Source organism: Lucilia cuprina, chromosome 3 (assembly GCF_022045245.1).
Source record: "Lucilia cuprina isolate Lc7/37 chromosome 3, ASM2204524v1, whole genome shotgun sequence".
Classification (NCBI taxonomy): Eukaryota; Metazoa; Arthropoda; class Insecta; order Diptera; family Calliphoridae; genus Lucilia; species Lucilia cuprina.
The window spans coordinates 13499449-13525645 of NC_060951.1; the positions used below are offsets into that span (position 1 = coordinate 13499449).

The following is a 26197-nucleotide window of genomic DNA, read 5'->3' on the forward strand; positions in this document are numbered from 1 at the left end:
TAGCACACTTTTCAGTTTAAAATTTTGTATAGTAAAGATAATTTAAATATATTTTTAAAATTGTTTGGTTATTATCACTTTTGTGACAAAAAAGGAGCATGCAAATACTTCTAAAGTACATGGCTGCATTCAAAAGAGGAAGGCAAAAAGGAGTATAGAGGAATTGCCACCATAGAAGTAATTTTTAGTTCTAATAATGCCTAAGTCAGTTTTTTTGAAATTTACCGCCTTATGCATAAACGATTATTAAGTTAACAATGGTTATTAAAATCTGTTTTTATATGGAAAGTGTAGTAAAATGAGTTTGTCCTTTCAACAAAAATGAACATATTTTCGACGCAAGGTGAATTGTTTTACAAAATAAGGGGGTTAATAAATATAGGTACCTACTGGCGATAAACTGTACCAATTTTTCAATCGAATTAAGTTTAATATTATAGAAGAAGTAAAAACATTAATTCTAATTAATTTTATTAATATCTAACAGTTATTAAATACTATTATTTATTTTCAGAATCTAATGAAAATACTTGAAAATCGGGGTCCAAATGCAACACGATTTAAAGAATGTGGTAGTGCATTATTTGGAGGATTTGTTTTGTGGCATCAAGGGACTGAAATTTGCGTACAACCATTAGAATCAGATTCTCATCTTCTTCTTTTTAACGGGGATATATTTAATATAAATAATAGTGAATTACGAAATATGTCTGATTCACAATGGATTTTTGGAAAACTGTCGAATGCTAAAGATGAATGTGAACTTATTAGTTATTTTAAAACTATTGAAGGACCATACAGTATTATATTTTATGATAAAGCAAATAAAATAATTTACTTTGCACGAGATTCCCTTGGACGCAATTCTCTTCTTATTGAAAAAAATTATGAACATTTTCGTTTGCTCAGCACATCTTGTAAGTTATATGTATATTAATGATTTCATAAACATAAAAAAATAAATTTTGTAGAAAATATTATAAATCGAGCATAATTTTTTTCAAAACTATTTTCATTCGCAATATTAAGAGTTCATTAATTGTATGATATTGCCCATGACAGCTTTTATCTTTTTTCTTTAATATATTAAAAAAAATTGAATAGTTTCAGTTAATAAAATAGATGGGCACTTTGCAGTACCAGTAAAAATAGTTTTTACTGTTTACTGGAAACATTTTCAGTATTCAGTAAAGTTTAACTGATTACTAAAAAAATTCAGTATTCAGTAAATTTTACTGATTACTACAAAAAATTGCAATAAATTTACTGTATACTGCACAAAATGCAACTTTTCACAAATTACTGTAAATGTGTATTTTACTGATTACAGTATTACGTACATTCTAATAATTTACTAAAAATTCTATGTTCAACATATTTTTGAATATAATATAAACATACATATCATCTCAAGTAGCTATAGTGAGATTAATTTTACTTTTTTGCATTTTAAATCTTTTCAGAAGATAAGAACTTAGTTATGTACAAATGTATACAAAAGGTCAAATATTATATAATTTTGTCGGGCAATAAAAATTTGTTAAAAGCATTATTATATGTTACAATATTAGATTATTAATAAAAATATAATAAAAGAGATCAATATGATAATAGTTGTATGAGAATGTTAGTTAAATATAATTTTTTTTTACTAATAATGCATTTTGGTTGAAATTTTACTCATTACTGAAAAATATTTTGGTATTCAGTAAGATTTTTTACTGTTAAACATTTTGCAGTAAAATTTTACTGAATGCTAAAATTTTTTTCAGTAATCAGTAAAAAAATACTGAAAACTGAAAATTTTTTTCGGTAACCAGTAAAAATTTACTGATTGCTGAAATGTGTAATATAGTTAAATTATAATAAAGTGTGCCCATGTATGGTTAATATTCATCTCTTAGCGATTTTTTTAAGATAATTTAATGGAAATATGAATTTTGTAAATCAAAAGGTATCGAATTAAGTTTTAATATCTAAATATTTAAGTGACAGCCTCTAAGGCATCTATCACGATTTATACTTTAGGAAACATATGTAATATGTAAATGAAGCCCATTCCGATGTATGGTGTACTTGTTTGGTGGAAAGACCAGTTTATATTCCCGGCAGGCTAAAGGTACTGGTAGTACCTCTCTTCCCCGGGATGGCAATCACACCAATATGGTAACATGCCCCCGTGGGAGTATAAAAAGGAACAATGCATACACTCATCTGTACTGATGATAACTGGTGCAATTTTTAGTACATATGCTGACTTCGTCTTTATGCATTTCCTGCCAGCCGATCTTATGGCTAAGCAAGATTCACATTTAGGATCTTAAACGGACGTTGAAGACGACTTCTTTATTCTATGTTCAGCGATTAACTAAATGAGGTACAATAGGTAATATGTATATGAGGTAATATACAATAGAAATATCCGAATATATACTAAGCATATATGTTGCTTTATGTACCAGGATACTCTAACATACCTGGGAATATTACAGCTGATGAACTGGCATCTGCTTTGGATACAATAGTCTTTGCCTCATTTTTGTCCTGTAAATCTCTGTTTCAATATAAAATCAGGAGACTACAGGAGCGTTTTAGGTTAACACAACTCTTTTTTGCACTATATGTTTTGTTTCCTACATATTAATTTACATGCTCCATTATGATATTAAGACTTTTGGAATAAAATATTTAATATTTTAATAGAAAGAAAAAAACTTGATATAAAATTACTTATACCATGGAAAAAATCCAAAAAAAAAATAATCAATTTGATTTTATTCAATCTCATTGACCCAATTTTAATAAAAATTGGAGTAATTGGTAGACATGCAATTAAATAAAAGATGTCTTGTGGTATGTTTACCTACATCAAATAATACTTTTTTTAGATTTCTAAATATTGAATATAATCTAAATATAAAATGAAACACGTAGGTTCCTAATTAAACGAACATTTATAAAAAGAGAATTAAATTAAACACGCAGCTGGCTGAAAACTGAACATACACCATCCTTATTTAATTCAAATCAATTAAAAGGACTTTCTGTTACATTTTTGTTCTCCAACTGATATTTCCTATAATATTGAAATTAAATTTAATCATTATGAACTGGGTATATCTAGTCGATATATAAGATTAGAATACAACTTTTTCAATTCATCTTTTACATCTACAAGCCTTTAATCTACATACTTGCTGCATATATATGTATGTTTTTATATTTACAGTTAACACTAATATGGAAAATAACACCATGGAACTTCCACCGCTGGGAATTTACAAAATAAATATTGAAGATCTTCAAAACTGCTGTCTATTTCCTTGGCGAATCCCAGATGAGAACTGGCACGCTCAAATAGAACGATTAGAAAAATCCTGTGATATAGTAATAAAAATTAGAAATCATATTGAATGTCAGTGGTTATCTAATGAATTAAAAGATAAAAAGGTAATTGGTATTGTTTTGTACTATCTCAAAAATTTAATATATTTCTGTTTGTTATGTTCAGTATAATTTTAACTTTTATGATCTGGCAAATAGTGAAACATATTCAACAACGTCAGAACTGTATGATTTCTTTTTAAAGAATACGGATCTGTTAAATGCAATACATCAGTTTTCGGTACTTATAGAGGAATCAGTAAAAAAACGAGTACAATATACCGCATCATGTTGCGCTTCATGTTTAGGAAATTTAAACTCATGTAATCATTCAAAGATTGCAATTTTATTTTCTGGTGGCATTGATTGTTCCATTTTAGCTGTGTTGTGTGACAAATTTATTCCTAAAACAGATTCAATTGACTTGGTTAATGTGGCGTTCGAAAGTACGAGAACCGATAGTAACTGGGATGTTCCAGATAGAATTTCTGGCAAATCGTCGTTTAAGAATTTAAAAGATATATGTCCCGATAGGTATGTACATTTTAACATTTTTAACACAAACATACATATGTACATTAGACCGACACAATATGTATGGAAAGCAAAAACGTGTTTTTGTTACCCCTCTCAAAGTTTACCGTGCTTTGTTTTATGATGATTCCCAAAATAGTTTAAGTCTAGCGATGACCGTTCGTGAGCTCGACCAAATTAAAAAAAGGTATTTTGCAATTATTTTTTTAAATTTTTTGTTTTGTTTTGAAAAAAAAAAAAAATATCCAATATGGGCTATCGTTTGAAAGGGGCTTTAAAGCCGCGTCTAATGATGTGTTAATCATAAAATCTGTCTGCTCATAAACGAACGGCCATCGATAGACTAGAAATATTTTGGGAACCATTACAAAATATAACAAAAATTATTTGAAGCTGGGTAAAATACTGAATTTAACATGAACAAGTAAGAGTGCTATATTCGGCTGGGCCGAATCTTATATACCCTTCACCATAGTGTATTTTAAACATATTTTATAAATTTTAAATTTTTTCCCGACTACATTATTATTACATCAAAAGCTAAACAAAATGAACAACAACGGTAAACGAAATAAAACACAAAATACACAAGGCATCTAAACCAACAGACATCTAAACATACATAACGAAAAACACAGAAAAACCAAAACAAAAAAACAACGCAATGACGCCAACAGCATCCAAACCAAGGGTGCCCAGCCCTATGCGCTTGGTACACTTTTGTTTTTGTAAATGCGCTTAGCTATAGACAGTGTGTTTTCTATACACTTATATGCGCTTAACTTTAGCAAAACGTTGTTGTTGTTCTTATCAGTATACAAGCAAGAGTAAAACAACAACACTTTCGTATTCATTGCTGGTAAACATTGACGATACGTAGATTTTGTTTTTGTTTATCGTAAAAAAATTGTTTTAAAAAGCACTTGGAAAAAATTTGTGTTAGTTTTAAATTTCAAACTTACATTATTCGCATAAAAATTATTGTACAATAACTCACAATCTACTCTCATATAATTGAAAACGTTTTAAATACTTTTTTCTATTCATTAAAAAATATATTTGTAAAACAAAAGGGAAAATTATTTTATTTTAACAAAAAAATGCAAATCATATTTTTTTGCTGTGTATTTGTATATTTGGATTCCAAACATACAAAAAAATACACAGCTGAATAAAACCAAATACATCTACACACGTGTACATCTTTTTCTATATACAGTGTTGTTGCTTTTATAACAATTTTTTGATGAAATTTTCAGAGGGTGTCTCGGATTTTTGCTCATATCTCCGTTATATACCGACCGATTTTGCTGATTTTAAATAGCAATCTTTTCGAAAGCATGTCTAATAGAATTATTGAAGATTCGGATCTCGCCGATATCTGGGGTCCTCTAAAAACTGATTTCAACAGACAGACGGACAGACAAACAGACGGACATGGCTTAATCGACTCCGCTATCTATAAGGATCCAGAATATATATACTTTATAGGGTCGGAAAATTATATTATAGAAATTACAAACGGAATGACAAACTTATATATACCCTTCTCACGAAGGTGAAGAGTATAAAAATCGTGTCCCCTATACGACATTTTCTTAAAAACTGTCTAGCTCACGAATGACTAAAACTAAAACGAAAATATTTTGGGTAACATTATATTACATTACAACGAATATTTTGAGAGGGGTAACTCAAGCACCATTTTTTGTGATTCCTAATGTATATACATTATATTATTATTTAGGAAATGGAACTTTATCGAAGTAAATGTCAGCAAGAAGGAGTTGCATCACTACTTAAGTGTTCATATAAAACATCTTATTTATCCACTCAATACTGTACTCGACGAATCAATTGGTTGTGCATTCTGGTTTGCATCACGGGCTATGGGTTTAAAAGATGATAGTAAATGGAAATCATCCGCTCGTGTAAGTATTTATATACATATGTATGTATTTTTGAATTTTAGATACATATGTCCGGATGAATTTCCAAAGTTATTCTATAGTTTAACTTGGTTATTTAAACGATTAACCGTCGAATGAATTATTGATAAATGTTTATCGATTAACTGCGGAAAATGTATGTTTCCAATAACGGAGCAAGAAAAAACAATAAATTATAACAAAAAAGCTTATTGATAAAAGAGGGGAGAGTGCTTTACATATCTAATGGCAAAGTATAAGTATTCCGACTCTTTGACTCTAAACATGTGTTAGTGAAAAAGTACCTAACTGTAAATATGTGTTAGAAACAAAAATGTATATGTGTTGGTGTTTTTTCAACATACAGAGTTTTATAAAAAAATACTATTTCAAATTTAGAAAAAAGCATAACAAGTAGTCCGACACTTTGACAGCAGTACCTAACTCTGAGCATAGGTTAGTGAAAAAGTACCTAACTCTAAATATGTGTTAGTAACAAAAATGTACTTATATGTATTGGTTCATTATAAACACACACAGTTTAATAAAAAAGTTACAATTTTAAATTTGTTCGAATTTTCAATACCAAAAATTGAAACTCTGTAAATTAAAATTTAAGAACAACAAAAATGAAATGTCAATAATTATAAAAAAATATTTTTTTCTAGTTTAGGAAAATTAAACAAAATTTTGTGTGAAAAGTTAGATAAAATTATTTTAAAAATTTACAGATTTTTGTGCACAACCGTAACTTCGCGTACAATCCTTAAAAGTATCCAAAAAAGTAAGTTAAACTTTTGAGTGCTTTGACAAGTTTAAATTTCTCACAAGAGAGTCGAATTCACACGTAACTCGTAGATGTGAGAGAGTAATTTCTTGTATATGAGAGTCGGACTACTTGGTTTACTTTGTTTAGAAAATTATAATTCAACAACAAAAAATTTAATTTCAATATTTAGAAAAAAATTTTCCAGATTAAAAAAAAATTGAACAAATTTTTAAATGGAAAGTCCGTTAAGCTATTTAAAAAAATTGCAATTTTTTTGTAGATAGTTGCAATTTCGCGTACGCTCCTTCAAAGTGGTCAAAAAGTAAGGTAAACTTTCGAATGTTTTGACAACTTTACATTTTTCACAAAAGAGTAGAAATCACACGGCACTCGTAGATGTGAGAGAGTAATTTCCTTTATGTGAGAGTCGGACTACTTGTTATACTTTGTCTGATGGTGTTTTGTTTCTGTATTATACAGTTATAGTTTTTACATACATATTTTTATAATCTGAATTATTAATTTATTTCGATTCGATTAGGGAAGCGAAGCTCCCTTTGTGTACGCTAGTATATATAAATAAATATGGTCAAAATCGGTTCACTATTTTTAGAAATATAAGCGTTAAAAGTTTCTACCAATACACAATCAGACAAACATGTTCTTGAATTCAAAATAAGAATGCAAAGAACAACATTGCATTTTTTCATTGTAGAGAAAGTGTGAAAATCGGTTACTTTTTTGTTGATGTTTTCTTTTTGTATTTTCCAATGAAATATATTTGTTGTTTTTATTAAAATTTTTGTAAACAAATATGTATACGTACAGATTCAGGCAAATCAAAAATATGATTTTTTTTTTTATTTTTTAAAGTGTAAATTAATAAATTGTGAACGTTATAATGATATATTATGATATTAATGATGTAAGATACAAAAGAATGTTGATGTTTAACCTGGGAAAATTTTATTTTTTTTTTGATTTTAAGGATGTTAATGATGGACAAAAACAAAGCCTGTTAAAATATAAGTAGGAAAGTTTAGTTGTTTATGTCGGTATATGATACAACGTAATAAATGCAGGTTTAGTACAGTGTGGATTTGATGATATTCTTCTTTTTCGGGTTATTCTAACCAATTAAGAAAAAGGTGTTATTGAAATAGTAGTGTGAAGTGAAAACTGTAGTTTGTGTAGGCTATGGTTACATGTTTTATGAAAACAGAAAAAAGTTTAAACTAGTCAAATACAAATCAAGTCTTCTGGGTTTATGACTGCCCATTTGTAGAAGTACTTATCTCCAATGACATCACTGTGTTTAGATAATGAGTTAAAAAATCTAAAGAAGTAGTGAAAAGAGGTTTTATTTGCATTTTAACTGAGTAATATCCCAGCAAAAATAAAACAAAATACTTTCAAAAGATGTAGTGAATTTGGAATCAAATAAAAAGAACATCCTTCCTATGACAAGCCTGTGTTAAAATCATAACTTCTTCAGGTCTTTTTCAGTACTTCAATGTAGTAAATTCTACTTCTTTTTCTTTCCTTTGAAAGTTCTTTTTTTTGCTGGGATGTATATTGTCTTGTTAAAGACTAGGAAAATTTTAATAATTCGTATTAAGACCATTTGTCGTGAAAAACAAAGATTAAATACACAACAATTATTTTATAATCGTATGTACAATGTGCATAAGTGATTTGAAAGATAGATTGGCCAAAAATATGTAATTCAACTTTTTTAATATATTTTTATGCTATTTATTTTTACTTGTTTTTTTAAAGTTATTTTCTTTTATAGGTTGTGATATTAGGAAGTGGGGCCGACGAGTTATTTGGTGGTTATGTAAGACATAAAAATGCTTACATTCGTCATAATGGGACAGAAGAGGAAAAACAATTGAACTTTCTTAATGAATTAGAAAAAGATTGGAATAGAATTCCATCTCGTAATTTAGCAAGAGATGATCGTGTAATATCTGATAATGGAAAAACGCCAAGAGCACCTTTTATTGAAGAACATGTTGTAAATTTTGTCCGTTCTTTAAGTCCAAACCAAAGATGTTGCTTTTTATTGGAGGATGGAATTGGCGATAAATTATTTTTAAGACTGTATGGGTATTATGTTGGCTTAAAGAGTTCGGCATTTTTGAAAAAGAGAGCAATACAATTTGGTTCCAGGATTGCCAATAAAAAACAAAATGCTGCAGATCGTTCAAGTTATATGGTAAAAATATAATTTAGTTTAAAAATGGCAATGTGTTTAAAATTTTTGGTTTATTTTCAGTAATTCGTCAGGCATTTTTAAAAAAAACTTACACAATCATTATGATGTTATATATGTATTTTAAATATCATGTAAATTGAAAAAATAATAAAAATGTTGCCGATTATTTTGATCATTTAATGAAAATTTACTTACTATATGTTTAATTCTTCTTCTTTTTATAATGAGCAATACCAGTTGGTTTGATCTAAATTTGAAAAACAAAATTAAATCAGTTGCCGATCACCACTTGTCGAAGCAAGGTCTGTACGCAACGTTTTTAAAATAGACACAGAAATACAACAAAATTTCGAAAAAAAAACCGAATTAATGTAGGAGAACATGAGAGAACAGTTGATAGTTTTTTTATATAGACTTTGATATACGCTGGCAGTCAAAATCCATTATAAATATTTGACAGTTAGCATATACTTTATAGTTTGTAGTAATTTTATTAGTATTCTTATTTATTTATTTATTTATTTATTTTGAATTCTGTTCTTTGCTGCTTTACCAGCACAAATAAAACTATGGTAGTCTAAAGTAGTATGTGATTGAGCACCACTGAACTAGATTTATCAAATTTTGCATAAAATTGATCTGAACATTTTGGAGGAAAAAGGGCGGACTTTCATCTGGGGAACTTAAAGCCCCCACATGAATTATATAGAAAAAATCGTATATCTAAGAAACTATTAGAGCTAGAATCTTCAAATTTTATATGAATAACTTTGATATTCATGTGAACATTTAGAAAATAACGGGCGGACTTTCAATGGGAGGCTTGGCACCACATATACGAAATAAATACAAAATTTCGTATATCTTGAAAACTGTTATATAATTCAAATTTTTCATAGATAGATAGAAATTAGCGAATAATTTGCATGGCATCTCTCATATGTAACATATTGGTAATCTGGAAAACTATTGTGGTTAGAATTTTCAAAATCGTTAAGTGGGTTTTTTATTTATACTAGAGGGTAAAACAAAGAATAATGAATAAAAGTATATATTCAATTTTAGCAAGTAAGAAATAAATAGATCATTAATCTATGATTTTAAAATTCAAATGAAATATATTGTCATCAAGAAAAATTATAATAAACCTTTAAAAAAATTATAATTAAGTAACTAAATAAATCATTTTTTTTGTTTATTATGCATTTAAATACGTTTGGGGTAGAGAAGCACACCGGGTATTAGCTAGTATATCATAAAAACAAGTGAGAGTGTTATATTCGATTATGCCAAAACTTGTACTTAACATTGTTTATGTCGCCATTTTTAAATTATGTTTTGCTATTTGTTAAAATTTGTGAAAAGTTGAAAAAATGAATTAAAAATGGTTTTAAAAGTGTTATAAATTGTATAATATATAATATAATAATATAATTAAATCCTTAATATTTTCAACTTAAAAGTAATATTTTATATTTAAGTTTTGTTCCCTTTGTTGTTAAAGGAAATTTTCTTAAATTTTATTTTGACACATTCTTGGATTATTCCAAAAACAAAATACATGTGTTTGTTGTAGATGTTGTTGTACAACAAGAGATGTCGCTACTTTATTAATTTACTTTGGGTGCACTGAAGTAGTCATAGGTTAAATTGATAATACATAATTTCAAAATTTTTTGTTAGAGTATTTCTGTTCCGTAAAACTGCTTTTAAACCTTTCTAAAAAATATTCAATTTAATTTTTTATTTAAATTTAACAAACCTTTTTAAATCACCTAAATTTTGTTTAAATTTAGAATCGAAAATTAACAAGTTTAATTTAAATGTGTGATTAAATACAAAATTTTTTATACTTTTAACAATATTATTTTTTGTTTGACAAGAATATAAAGTTTGAAGACATTTTTTTGGTAATTTTAAAATTTCGAGTTTAAAATTTAGTTACAATTGTATTAAAACCACAGAAAAATAATTATTAAATTTATTAAAATAAAATTACATTCGATTTACTTTCGATTAGATTTGCGCACTCGGTTTTAAAACGAGAAAAATTAAGCGAATTAGTTTTTAAACGAGAAATTTACTCGAAATTGGTTTACAGAACAGACAGAATTATGGAATATTATTTTGCTCAAATTGTTTTTTATTACTGATTAAATAAATAAAAGGTCTTTGTTTTTACGTTATTGATAATTTTCCTAATGCAAATTTTTTTAGAAACTTATTTTCTGTAAGATGTTTTATTTGTAGGATAGGGTCAAATATAGGTCGGCATAACTTAGAGAAAGGATTTGTTTTTAATTTTTAAGAATTTTTTTTCCATACCTGCATAATTTCTCACACAACGCTTGTGCTTGCTCTGTTTTGTGGTTATAAATAATATATTTGCTTCCAAAATCCCACTTTCTAATCTTTTGGATTCCGTTTTTATTTAAAATCCTTGAAAATTTAAAAACTAAACGTAGCTGAATACTTAGACGGCTTACAGTCGATTATATGACGCCGACGACATATTTAGTGTCAGTTGCCGCCGCCGTTAATTTTTGTCGGCGCAGTGCTCTGTGCTTTGCTGCATTATTGGAAACATAAAAAATAAACATAAACTGCATTGAAAATGGCCAAAGCAGATGCAAAGGTTTGTTTAGGATAGTTAATGTATTAACGTGATTTTCAATTGTACATATATGTATATATTATAATTTCAGTCAGATTGTCTTGATGATCCATGGGATGACACATTATTAATAAAGGCTTACGACAATTCCATAAAGCTGGCGCGCGAGGAATTAGCCCGCCGTATGGCAATATCTACCAGTAAAGATGTCAGTCACAGCTCAAACGAGAGTAATAAGTTAAAATCTCTTGATATCGAAAATTTTAGGACTAAAAATGAATATAAAGTCGGAGATTATGTGCGTGCTACTTATGAAGATGGAATAGACTATGAAGCTAAAATTTTATCAATAGATCGAGCTTCAGGATCTTGCCTTCTAAAGTATATTGGCTATGAAAATGAACAAAATATCGAGTTGGAAAATTTAATACCATCGTGGGGCAAAAAAGCTCGCAGACTTCAATTTGCAAAAGCTAAGCTAGAGAGTACTGATCATGTTCTTAATATGGATAATGCCGGAAGCAAAACTTCCAAGAGAAATAAATCATATCAGAAAACAATTCCACCGCCTCCACCAATGCCTCCAATGTTGTCTACTCAGAATTGTGAAGATTCGGAGCATCTTTCAGCTATGCTTATGTCTTGGTATATGAGTGGATATTATACCGGAGTTTATCAAGGAATGCAAATGGCGAAGTCAGGGTCAAAAAACAAGAAACATTAAATTGATTTTATTTTTAATATTAAAATATAACTAATAAGCTCAATTGTATTGACTCGATAATATACAAGTTCTTTCTAACTTAAAGAAGTATTCTTCATCTTTCCGCTCAAATTTTGATTTATTGACATTCTTTTTTAGAAATTGTCAAATATGTTATAATAGATGAATCACTGCATTGCATCTGAGGATAAGTTTGCGAAGCTGCTGCAAAAAAATAATTTTTATTTTACGCAAAGAGGGAATGTTAGGAAATGTACACTTGTAACAGGTTAGCTGTAACTGGATATTCTTCCCTAGGGGAAAAAACTTCCGGTTGATACAGCTGTTGCTGAGGTGACAATCTTTGGCCGTTCCGGAACGAAGATCCAATTGTCGTGGGAATGATGTAACACTTCGTGGCATCTGATGAAGGAAGAGCATTATACATATAAGTATGTACATATTATGTATGTATATTACCAGTGACGTAGCAATCTTGGTTTGTTTTAAGCCCACAAAATTATTCATCTTTCCAGAAATTGAGATAGCCGAAATTTAAGCACGATTAAGAGACGTTAACACGTGCCGACGAGCGGCAAAATTTTGAAAAAATCAAAAATCTAACGTGTGAATCGCAGGTGCAGTTTAACTTTATGAGGTATTAACTAAATACATTCACTGTTTTAAATTTGCTTGACAAATGTCTGGCAACACTATGAGCGAGTGAACGTGTTTTTTAGCTGCGATCAACTAAATTTTCTTATTGTGAAAATCAATTTTATTAATATATAAAAGCAAAAAATGAAACTTTTAAATTATTAAATAAATCTCAATTCAAATAACTTTATATAAAATTTAAAGAAACTAAAATAATTTTGTACATAATACTAAAACTGTGTGTGCTGTATATAAAGACAAGTGCATAATAGTATACATACAAAATAACAACAGTTAATTTATGTATTTTATTACTGTCTCATCTGAAGTCACTTAACTAAGCATAATAAGGAACACCACTTTCTTTTATACGCTATTCTACAAATATGGCGCCGGCTGCTAAATGTGGAGTCTGCTCAAAAAATGTTACACGATCTGATTCTGGTGTTGAGTGTGAGTCCTGTAAAGTCTGGTTTCATACTATATGTGTAAATGTCTCAGATGAGTTATATGCACTATTAGGAAACAACAACAACATAAGCTTTAATTGTACTCATTGCATTGCCAATCCTAATGCCAGCGGGGATGATTCCATAATGCGTAAATATATTGATGAATTGGATAAAAAAATTATTGCCAACTTTAGTACTTTTACTGCTGAAATGCGGAATGAACAACAATGCTTAAAGGACTTAATTGAATCCTCAATCCATGATATACGTTCTGATCTATCGACATCTCTTAATGAATTTCGAACCAGTTTAAAACAATGCAACGAAAGTATAAAAAATGTTGAGGCTAATACTAAGGAGCGTATAACAGTTCTTGAAGCAGAAAATAATAAACTCCAACGTAGAATTAATCGTCCCGATATAATCATTTCTGGATTGCCCTCCGGCATTGATGACTTGCTTGTGCCTGTTTTGGCAATTTGTAAACATTATAAAGTTACTGCAGATGTCAAGGACATTAACCATTGCTTATATATACAGCAGGGTAAATCTTTGCTAGTTAAATTCAATAATGTTCATTTACGGGATATGATTATGAAGTCGTATTTTAAAACACCAAAACTTCAGTTAAGGGATGTTATCGGCACTGATATAGATGCGAGAGTTTATCTTAATGATAATTTAACTTCTGCTTCCATCAGGCTACAAATATTATGCCGTTCTTTACGTAAAGAAAAAAAGATAACTTGGTTTAGAATTTTAAATAGAGATGTACCCTTAGCTAAAATTAAGTTTCCCGATGGTACTGAAAAGGAGATGGACTTTTTTACATGTTCTAAATTGTGATGACAATATATAATGGTTTATTTATGGTTGATTTTTGAATTGTTTAATATTCTGTAAAGCTAAATTTTTTTCTTAAGAAAATATGTTTCATAGATCTCTGGTTTACAATTGATTATAAATATTAGAACATATGATTACAATTTTGATTAATTATGAATTGAATTTAATGCAACTCGATTAATGCTATGAATTTATTTGCTTTATATTACTCTATACTATGTATATATTTGGTTGAAAGCGCTAAAATTTTTTATATTTTTTTTAATAATTATGTTTAAATTGTTATTTAGTATATATTTCACTACTCTTACTTCCTTACGACTCCTACATACAGTTTCTTTGACATCATATGACTTCTAGGATAAATTTAGGCCCTATTATCAGCAGAGGCAATATTGAATGTATTTTTTCTAATGATTCAAATAATTTAAAAATTGGACACATCAATGCTCAGAGCCTCTGTCCTTCACTAAGATCTTGCAAACTTGATGAATTGTCCTTGCTTTTAGAAAATTCTCCTCTAGATATACTTTGCATTACTGAGAGTTGGCTCGATACTACTATACATGACCAGGCCATAAATATTCCAGGATATACGGTATGTAGGAGCGATCGACCTTATGGTTATAGAGGTGGTGGTGTGGCTATCTTTATCAGGGATAATTTAAATTTCAAGCCTACTTATAGTTGCACTGAGTATTTCACATGTGAAGGTCTCTTAGTTGAGATTTATTTTGATACGATCACAATATTAATAGGTGTTATTTACCTTCCCAGAGGAAATTTAATGTTATTTGATCAGTTTTTTGGTGATTTTTTTGTTCGACATGATAACATCATTTTAGTTGGTGATTTTAACATTGACCTTTTTAATTCATCTAAGTCTGAAGAGATCCACTTGCTTTGTTCTAGATATGGTCTTAATTGTTTGCATAATTCTCTTCCTACACATTTTGATTCTTATCATCAATCAACTTCCCTTATTGATTACTTCCTTGTTAGTCAAAATTTGTCTGTTAACACATCTAATCAGTTTCAGTTACCGTTCATTTCTCATCACTCTTTGATATGTGCTTCCTTTTTTGTTCCTGTTACTACTTTATGTAATACGACCTACTTTAGGGATTATAAAAATGCAAATATTGCTGCTATTGAGGAACATTTACTTCAAGTAGACTTTACACAATTATACCTAACTAATGATACCAATGAACAACTTGACTTCTTTAACTCCCTTTTTAGTGAACTGTTAAGTTATGTTCCCTTAAGGGAAACCTTGCTTCCGAGAAGATACAAAAAATTAAAATTCTCTAATGAGATTAATTATTTGAGATCATTAAGGAATATAGCTTTAAAGAATTATTTTAGTGATAGGAGCGACTATAGGTGGAATATTTATAAAAGACTTCGTAATAGGACAAAGGTGGAAATTAGAAAATTTAAGGAAAATTATGGTACACGAATTTTTAATCTGAATAACACAAGGCAGATGTGGAACGTTTTGCGAAATGCTGGTGCTTTAAATGGCCCCACTATTCATCCAGATATTGATGTTAACTGCATTAATGAACACTTTATCTCTAATCAATTAAATGTGAATGATGATGAACCTGAATTTTCACAGTTTTCTAATAATATTAATGACTTTAGCTTTTCTAATATAACAGAAATTGACTTGTACAATGCTCTATTTAAAATAAAGTCTACCTCAGTAGTGAACAGGTATATCTATAACATTTTTAAAAATTATTTTTCCTTATATAAGCAAGTATCTTTTATATTTTATTAATAATATTTTTACTTCGTCTAAATACCCCAGAGCCTGGAAGATTTCTAAGATCATTCCTATTCCTAAAAACAGTAGTCAACCTGCAATTGATAACATGAGACCAATTAGTATTTTGCCATCGTTATCTAAAGTTGTTGAAAATTTAATTAAGGATCAAATTACAAAATTGATTGATGACAAAAAATTACTCAATGAATGTCAATATGGTTTTCGTCATGGCCGTTGTACAAATTTTCTTCTAACTGATTTAACTGAATCAATTAGAGAATTTTCTAATGCGGGTAAGGTCAGTGTTTTAGTATCAGTTGATCTGTCTAAAGCATTTGATCAAGTTAGACACACTTTGTTGATTCATAAACTAGGAACTAGATATAATTTTTCAAAATCTGCTTGTCGATTAATTTGGTCTTATCTTTGTGATCGTAGGCAATTTGTTTCTGTTAATGGCTCATCTTCCGACCTAAAATTTGTAAAATCAGGCGTTCCCCAGGGTTCTGTAATTGGCCCTATTCTATTTACATTATTCCTAAATGATTTGTTTGAATCAATAAGTTACAGTAATTGTAAACCATTTGCTTTTGCTGATGATATACAAATTTTATGGTCTGGTGAGAGACAATTTGCTGATACTTTACAAGCCACTATAAACTATGATTTGTCCAATCTGGATGATTGGATGACAACAAAAACTGCCTACATATCAACCCAGATAAAACCAAAGCTCTAGTATTTAGGCCGAGCAGAACCGATTTGTTCGACTTCGCTTTTAGATTTGTGGCTCTAATGTTCAAATTGTCAGTTCTTTACGGTGCCTTGGTGTTATAATTGATGATAGGTTAACTTTTGGACCACATGTTGATAATATATGCTATAGAGTCTGTCTGACTTTACGTGGTTTTTATATCACCTAAATCTGTTTCTACCTTTACATGTTAAAAAGTCAGTTGCACATTCATTACTTATGTCACATGTTAATTATTGTATTGAGGTTTATTCACGTTGTAACATGACTACTAAAAAAAGAATTAAATTTATTGTGCATAAAATTATTAGATTTGTATATGGACTTAGGGTAAGAGCTCATATTTCCTCACACTTGAAAAATTTTTTGAATCTTGATTTTGATGATTATCTTAAATTTCGCTTGTTAATATACCTATATAAAATCATTAAACTTCAAATACCCCAGTATATTGTACAAAAAATATTATTTACAAGATCTATTCGGAATCCACAAATTATTATATCTGCTATACATAATTCAATATATGAACAATCATTTGTTGTACAATCTGCTCGTATTTGGAATTTATTACCCAGGAATTTAAGATCTTTTACATTATCAGTAATGACCTTCAAGCTAAGAATTCTTGATCTGTTTCAATCCAATAATTTTGGCTGATAATTAGGGTACATTGTTTATCTTATTTTTATATTTTATATAAATATGTATTTGTAGGGGTTGTTAGGAGGAGTGGATGTTCTCATAGATAATAAGAATACTTGTAATATAATTTTTATTGGCCAAGTGGCTACATGTATTACATTTGAATTAATAAATAAAATAAATAAAATAATAAAAATAAATGTTCACGTTTTTTAACCAATTTCTTTACATCTTTTTGAAATACAAAATCTATGTACATTATGATTCTTTAACATTCTTTCGACTCCTTCCTCTGCATATCTAATGCCAAAACCACTTATTTTGAGCGATAATTTCACAATTTTATAACGCTTCAAAAATTCATTTATTATTATCCAAATACACTTTTTCAAAATTTTTTTTAAATTATTTTTTGCTCATAATAAAAGTTCGCTTTTTGCGTACTCCAAGTGGTACAAAAACAAAAATTCATCATATAGTAGATATATAGGCGAAACTAAAGCGTTGACAAACGCCGGTCCGCACTAAAAAACTTTTTTTTGAAAATGTTTATTTTATGTGAGAGAAAGAATATCATTAATCTCTCTCGCCGTAGGGAGTTTCTTGTACTCGGAAACTTGTTTTGTTTGACCTGGTTCGCACTAGGAAACTTTTTTGGGAAACTTTTGATTTTTGTGTGTGAGAGGTAGAGAAAGAAATGTCAACCATCTCTTTCTCTCACAGAAAAGTTTTTCAACTAAAGTTACCCAGTGTGAACCAGGTCTTATTCTCATTTGGACAATAAATTAAATCAATGCAATTAACACGTAGTATCTGAAATAAACATTTATTTTGCCAGTCCACACTAGGAAACTTTTTTTTAAACTTTTGATTTTGCGTGAAAGAGAATGAACATCATTGATCTCTCTCGCGTACGGAGTTTCTCGCACTCGGAAACTTAATTTAAAGTTTCTATGTGAACTTCAAAAAAGAATTAAGAAAAAATTGCTCAACAAAAGTTTCCTAGATTTGACTAAAGATCTTTTATTTGAGAACCTATTATTACTTTAATTTTAAGTGCACCAATTACAATTCATATTATGTGAGTAATGTTAGTAAAAACCAAACATATATTACTTAACTAAACATAAAGGAGTTGATTAACGTTAAATTACAGATAAGAAGCTTAGAAATATCTTTGAAAGTATTGGTATATAGCACAGCAGCAAAAGTTAAAAAATTCTGTAGTTTTTTTTTTTATATTGGACCACATTTGACCCAAATGTTTTTTGTTTATATTAGTCTTATAAATATTAGTATCTCACTTAATAGTCATAAATAAGCAATAAATGAACTTAAGCCGTAAAAAAATTTATGAGGATCAATATAAATCTAAATTCTAATAGGCTTCCTTCAGAAAATCGGTGGCCGCCTATAAATTTTATAAATATTTATAAATTAATTAACGATAAATTAAATTCATAATTATTTTTCACACTACTAATAAAAAATATATATTATATTTATTTAAAAAAAAACGACCGCATATAAAAAAATGCATTTTCACAATAAACCGAATTATTTGACTGCAGCAAAACGGTTTTTAATATTCGAAATAAAACTCGGTAGTAAGAAACCGGGTAGTTCTTCTTAGTGAGAAGTATTCTATGCGTTTAAACACCAATAACGTGCACCTTGGTTCAAAATATGAATAAAAAAATATTTTGTTTTAGTTTTCATGAAATGAAAAATATTATTTTAAAATCTATTATTTTGAACAATAGAAAAAATATTTTTTTCGAAATTTTTACGTTCAATAAAGTTTTAGTAAAAACATGAACTGTTGTAAATATTGTACTTTCAGTGTAGTTTTTGAGTAACTAATAGGTCTGTTCGCGTACTCGATAATTTGTAACAATTTGCAACAATTTTTACTGGATTCCGTTCGCGTACTTTTAAAGAGCGATAAAAATTACATTTCCTTGTTAGAGATTTTTTGATTTCACTGGATATTTTTCCCCAGTAAAAAATTTGTAAATAAACATGTGTTTTTTAAACATATGATTGAAAATAGCTCTGTACTTTCCAATAAAAAATAAATATCCAGTAACTTTATGATAGAGTAATTTTTAATTTTGGTAAAGTAAAATTTTTTATGGTGGAAAATATTATCACTTTTGCTGTGCCAAACGAAATCTTTTTGGATTAGATGGAATTTTAACAATTGTTAATACTTTCACAAGATACTCTGCATTTATTTTAATAAAAGAAACACTTTTATTGTTTTTTATTATTAAAATGTATTTTCTACAATCACAAATGTATTATAAACTAAAATTATATAATATTTTATTTTTTGGATTTTCAAATTTTTCTTTTCATTTGCCAAAAATTTATATAGCTCTATGAGCTATATAAACAAAACCCAATAAAAATAAAAAAGTCCAAATTTCCAGCTCTGGATGAGATTTTAAAAAGCTTTTTTAAAAAGAAAATGTGAGTTGTAATTCAGGTCTGAGTTGGGGAACAACTCTCGCGTCATCGTTTTTATTTCTTAAGGACGGTCAGGCTTGTGCTTGTTGCTGGGCTTTCGACAGAATTACTTCTCACCCCGCACTAATTTAATGCACTACTTCGTATAACTGTTCTAAGTTATGCGTTGTCTTCATTAAACGCGTGCTTTCGTTTTACCACAGAGTGAGGTTATGTTTTTTATTGGTGGAGACCATAGAATACTCACGATATAACCTGGTGGAGACCATTTAAACTCAAATATAAACTGGAGGAGACCATTAAAACTCTGGAACCTTTTTCTGGTGTAGACCATTAATACTTTTGATGAAATTAAGTCCGGATACTCCAACTTCCTATATGAAGGTATAGGTCGGTTGGTGGGGTTTTCTCTGGACAAACGTGTGATAACCTGGCAATATGAGTGCTTGATGCACCGCCATCCTAATTAAAACCCAAAAAAAAAAAAAAGAAAATGTCGAAAAGAAAAATTAAAATTTAAAACTTACAATAAATTGTGTTGAAAAATTTACTAATTTTATGATAAATTAATTAAAAAACGTTATTAAAATAATTTGTAAAATAAAAAAAGTGGATATTATTGTGAGAATTATTTGAATGTAGTGGTAAGTAAAATTAAAAAACTCACGGTGTAAACGAATTGGATTTTGAAATTTAATTTCGGAATTACTTTTGTACTAAAAAGTGAAAGTATATATGTGAAACACATGGTCTAATACTACCTTTACATATCTAATAGTATTTAGTGATGCAACTCTGTTTTTTCCTGAATAATACCAAAAAAATACAACGCTGTACAAGAAAAAAGAGAAAAACAAAAAGAGGAAACAATAATTAAAATGTCGACAAAATTTTGATAAATTGAAAAACATGAATGAAAACTTTATTGCAAACAAAAGGTAATGTTATATTTCAATATCTAATTTTTTATTATAAATAAAATATTATTAAATATTTAATTTTTCCTTCTTATTTTTATATCAAACACAATTTCAAGAAATATTAGAAAAAGTGAAATCTTCCTAAATGCCAAAAATAGTAAGTGTAAGCGGTCTAGATTTCAAAAAAGATTTTAAATGAAATCTACTAGATTTCGTGTATGTGTAAATGGGGTATTAGGGCGGGTTTCTTACTCATCAGTTAAACTAGGCTTAACTTGCTGTTAGATTAAACTCGGAACAAATTTAGGCAGAATTTAACCGATAATTGTGTTTTTCAGTTTTAGATTTATTTTGTTAGTATTGCCAAGTTTTCACTCAAAAACATAAACAATGAACAGCGGTTTTTTGCAAATAATACATTTGTAAAATGGAAAATTTTGGAAAAATGTTAAATAATCCTTTAAAACAATAATAAATAAAACAAAACAAATCAGAAATTACAATTTACTTACCAATTACACTCAGTTAAACTTAGATAATAAGTAACTTTACTTATAACTGAAAATCTCGAAACATATATTAAACAAGGTTTAACCAAATAATGAAGATTATTTTTATCAGAAAAAAATCGCACTTAAAAGAACAATAGGGCCTAAACTATTTTTGCAGATTGATTGGTATTCAGAATGGACAAAATCGGATTACATTTTTACATGGCCTTCATATAAGGTTCGCTTTATAAAATGACTCACGTTCATAACAGGCTTAAAATACTAGTATTTTTATGATATTATACTTAAATTTGTTTATGAACCAAAATTTCATATAAATCGGCAAATTGAAATTTGCGAATTGTGTTAAGTATTGTAAGTATATTATCTTTATATTATGTATATTTTATATATTTTTTTAGAAACTGTAATATTATTGATTCGATAAAATTTATTTTGATTTCGATACACATTTAAAACGAAATTTTGATCACCTTGGATCATAATATGATCATGCATAACAATATTATGATAAATAAAAAATATCATGATGAAATATTTTGACGGTATTTAATCATAATGTGATGTTTTAATATTGTTACAATAACGATAATATGTTTAGACTACAATCATAATTTTATCCACAACCATGTTTTTTCTTTGCGTGCTCTTACAGAGAATTATATCACTGTCGGTTCGGAACTTTCAAATTTACAGAAATTCGGGATCGGTGTTCGATACCGAACGAAATTTTGAGTTCGGTCGGACTCTATTATTCATTTATTAATTATTCTTAATATTTAAAGCTCTTAAAAACTTTTTTAGAGTATATTTTCGATTACTCTGATAATTAATCTACCTTGAACAATACAAACGCCGGTTGGTGTTATCAGATTATTTTTAATTTTTATCTCAAAATTATCTGAAACATATTCGCAATTTTTTAAATAATGAATTTAATATTGTAAAACAAGTATTTTTTTTATTTAAACTTGAAAACTTCTGAATTTTACAGGAAATATATAAAACCATATAATAAATGAAATGGATCGAAAAGTCAAATTCTAAAAACTTTCTTTTGGGAAACTTTTGATTTTGCCTGAGAGAGAAAGAAATATCATTCATGTCTCTCGCAGTACTGAGTTTCTTGTACTTGGAAACTTGCTTTGTTATTCTTCTCATTCGTACAAAAACAAATCAATGTAATTGACACGTAGTTTCTGAAACAAAAGATTCTATGTGTAGACATTAAGGAAAATTCAAAAGAGAATTAAGAAAAGGTTTCTCAACAAAAGCTCGCCAGTGTGGACCAGGTCTAAGCAAATCAACAGTAATCATCAGGGTTCAGAAATATTTGTATAAATTAAGAAAAAAAAACAATATTTAACGATGAAACAGAACACGACTGTAGACACATTATTAAAGCTAAGCCAGTGACGCCAGTTTCTCATATTTCTATTAATTTTCTTTTGTTTTTATTTTTCGTTGCCTATTTAAATGGTTTTGTTTATAAAATGTATGAAAACATTTTGAAAGTATGGTAATGCTGTTGAGAGAATAAGTACCTAAAAATGTGACCATAAAAATAAACGGTTTCAAAATAAACTAAAATCTAATTTTACATTGTTGTTCTTAAATCTCCAAAATACGGGCCTAGTTTCCACAGCGGAGGAGTACTTTATGATTTTTAATGGATCTCCACCTTATACCACACATAGAACCTTTTTATATCCTACACAACTTCATTGGGTATGTGCTGATGTTTGTAACCAAAGTATAACAAGTAGTCCGACTCTCATATACAGGAAATTACTCTCTCTACGAGTGTCGTGTGAATTCGACTCTCTTGTGAGAAATTGTCAAAACCCTCAAATGTTTAACTTACTTTTCTGGCCACTTTTAAGGATTGTACGCGAAATTACGGTTATGCACAAAAAATCTGTAATTTTTTAAAATAATTTTATCTCACTTTTCATAGAAAATTTTTTTTAATTTTCCTAAACTGGAAAAAATATTTTTTTTTTCTAATTATTGACATTTCATCTTTGTTGTTGTTGAATTTTAATTTTCAAACAGAGTTTCAATTTTTGATATTGAAAATTCGAACAAATTTAAAATTGTAACTTTTTTATAAAACTCTGTGTGTTTGGAATGCACCAATACATATACATTTTTTTACTAACACATATTTAGAGTTATGTACTTTTTCACTAACACATGCTTAGAGTTAGGTACTGCTGTCAAAGAGTCGGACTACTTGTTATACTTTGTTTGTAACATACAAAAATATTCGTCCGATACCCACCTTGAAGTATACCAATTTGATTTAAGCTGATATCAATAAATCAGTTTACAAAATAAAGAATAAATATTAGGTACAGTGAATCAACTAAGTTTTTTGCCTAACTTTTTTTTAAGGGAATTTTGTTTTTTATTCATACATAAAATTCGAAAAAACAGGTAAAAAGTAAATTTATGTTTTCCAATTAAAAATAGAGATTGTGTAAAATGGTAAAACCAAGAAAAAATATTAAAATACAAATTTTGGTGCATTTGTTGTTGCATTTTATTATTTTCCATTATAATTTGCATTTCAATAAAGTATTTTGCATATTGAGAATTCCAGTTAAATTCGTTGGGTTTTTCAAATTATTTTTTAATTACTTTTTGGAATTTATTCTTTTACCCCAAAGGTCAACAAAAGCAATATTTTTCAGCTAATACATACACTTATAAATATTTAGAACCCAAATCAAGAATAACTATCCAGATCCTAATATGCCTACCATATCTTATTCATTAAATAAAGCATTTAAAATATGAGGTTGAAAATCAGGATTTTAGCATGTAATAGTTCTATAGTGGTATATGGTGATGTCCCCATACATAAAGTGGCTAGGATGGTATTTAGTGTTAGATTTATTGAATAAGAGTCAATATTCTACAATTCTAAATAAAATTTACACAGAACACCAAATAGATGGTGCTTCCGTAAAGTAGTTTTTGTTTATCAATACAAAATGACCAAAAACCCAGATTATTTTTGTTATATATTTTTATACCTGACTAAACATTTTTTCTAGGTCCAAATCCATTGATTTTCTAATATATCATGCATCCAATTCAAAAATTACTTATTATTTTCGAAATTTAATCAAAGAAACGATAGATTTAATGTTAAATCAATTATTGATAAATTCTTATAGGTATATAGGATAATAAATCGGTTAAGAAATGTCTAAGAAATGTCGTTCCACTACTAAAATATCTAAAAATGTTATTCGAATATATAGGTGTAATAAAAATATTAAATTTTATAAAATAATGCAGCAATATTAAAAAAATAACAAAAAACCTAAAAAAAAACAAAATATTTTATTGGCCTAGAAAATTAACAATACGTTCACATTTTATCAAAAATCTCGTTAATTAATATCACGAATTTACTTTTTATGGTAGAAAATTAATATACATAAAATATTCTTAATATACATAAAATATTCTTTAAAAAATACAACAAACAAATTGCTTTATTTTGCTTTAAATAACTATTCATATAGTTTTTTCTTAAAATTTATAAAATTTTACATAGGCAAATTACTTAATTGATTCACTGTATATATTATAAAAGAAAGTACGTTTGTTTATATACATATTTAATTGTTGTTATAAATAGTAATTTTATTACAATTATAGTGAACATTATATAGAACACGTTCTTGTTTGTAAAACCTTCAACAGTAATTCATTAATTATGTGTTTCCAAAAATGGCTATTACACGATCAATGAGAGAACAAGATGCAACACATTACAACAATACAAATAATACAGAATTTCAAGATACTCAATGAATTCCATTTTCTAATAGCACTTCAAGTACAAACACTCAAACCCATAACCCAACACAAGTTTCTATAAATTTACCTTAATTTTGGAGTTCTTATTCTGAAACATGGTTCATACAAACAGAATTAACATTTAATTTATAGATGTTGGAACGTGCGAAGTATTTCGAATATTGGCAACACTATTTATTTTCTTTTTATGACATTTATTGTTTCATTCCCTTTTTACACTTTTGAATTGTATTTACTTTGTAACTGATTTTATCTTAGTCTTAAGTTTACGCTGACAAATAAAGCACGCATTTGAATTAAACGATAAGGAAAAGCATTTTATTTTAACAGGTTATGGGCCCAGAGAGCCTTTCGCAAATAAATTTGAAATAGACGGTTGTTTAATAAAATTTTATTTTAATTGTGTAAGATAATTTCGAAAGGAAATAAGAAATGTCGGGTGCGGTTTGTCGTATACAACCACTGAACGCGGATAATTATGATTCTTGGAAGCTTCTGATGAAAGCTATCTTGATAAAGAATGACCTGTGGGCTTATGCGAGTGGTGGGAAAACCATCCCTCCTTTAACTGAAGAAGTTAATCGCCTAAAATGTGATCAGAAAGCAGGTGCCGACATAATGCTGTCAGTTTCGCCATCGGAGCTAGGACTCATATCAGACTGTGTAACTTCCCTTGAAATGTGGCAAAAGTTGGAGAGTACATTCCAATCAAAAGGACCAGCCCGAAAAGTCACCTTCCTGAATAGAGTAGCGTTGGCCCGTATGAAAGACGGTGAAAATGTTAAAGAACATTTAAATGATTTTTTTGATGCCGTATCAAAGGTGAAGGAAATTAATGTTGTTGTTGGTGATGATTTATTGGCAATTTTGTTGCTGTACAGCTTGCCGGAGTCATATGAAACTTTCAGATTTTCAGATTTCAGAAAATGCATTATACGTGAAGCACAAGAATTCCCTCCCATTCTGAAGCAAGATATTTCGTGACTTTTACTGATGATTACTCAAGATATTGTAAAATTTTTGTACTCAAACAAAAATCTGAAGTACTAAATGCTTTTAGAAAATTTAAGAATGCTGCTGAAACTTTCACTGGTAAGAGAGTTAAGATGCTGCAATCGGATAATGGCCGTGAGTATTGCAACCGTGAATTTGATAAATACTTAGAGAACAAT

General features: G+C 28.4%; 2 protein-coding genes across 4 annotated transcripts in view; both read left to right on the forward strand.

Annotated features, from left to right (window-relative positions):
- Positions 1–8949, forward strand: part of LOC111690788 (asparagine synthetase domain-containing protein CG17486) — a 38988-nt gene extending 30039 nt beyond the window's left edge. For all 3 annotated transcript variants that reach the window (XM_023453351.2, XM_046946877.1, XM_046946878.1), the window contains exons 2-7: positions 515–917; positions 3230–3450; positions 3512–3918; positions 5666–5849; positions 8411–8836; positions 8897–8949. In XM_023453351.2, the coding sequence (XP_023309119.2) occupies positions 515–917; positions 3230–3450; positions 3512–3918; positions 5666–5849; positions 8411–8836; positions 8897–8899 (1644 nt within the window). In that variant the 3' untranslated portion in view covers positions 8900–8949. The remainder of the gene's footprint in view (positions 1–514; positions 918–3229; positions 3451–3511; positions 3919–5665; positions 5850–8410; positions 8837–8896) is intronic.
- A 2412-nt stretch (positions 8950–11361) lies between these two features.
- Positions 11362–12258, forward strand: LOC111690793 (survival motor neuron protein). Its single transcript, XM_023453356.2, has 2 exons — positions 11362–11471; positions 11542–12258. Exons 1-2 carry the CDS (start codon positions 11451–11453, stop codon positions 12172–12174), a joined length of 654 nt encoding a protein of 217 aa, XP_023309124.2. The 5' UTR covers positions 11362–11450; the 3' UTR covers positions 12175–12258.
- The last annotated feature ends 13939 nt before the right edge of the window (positions 12259–26197 follow it).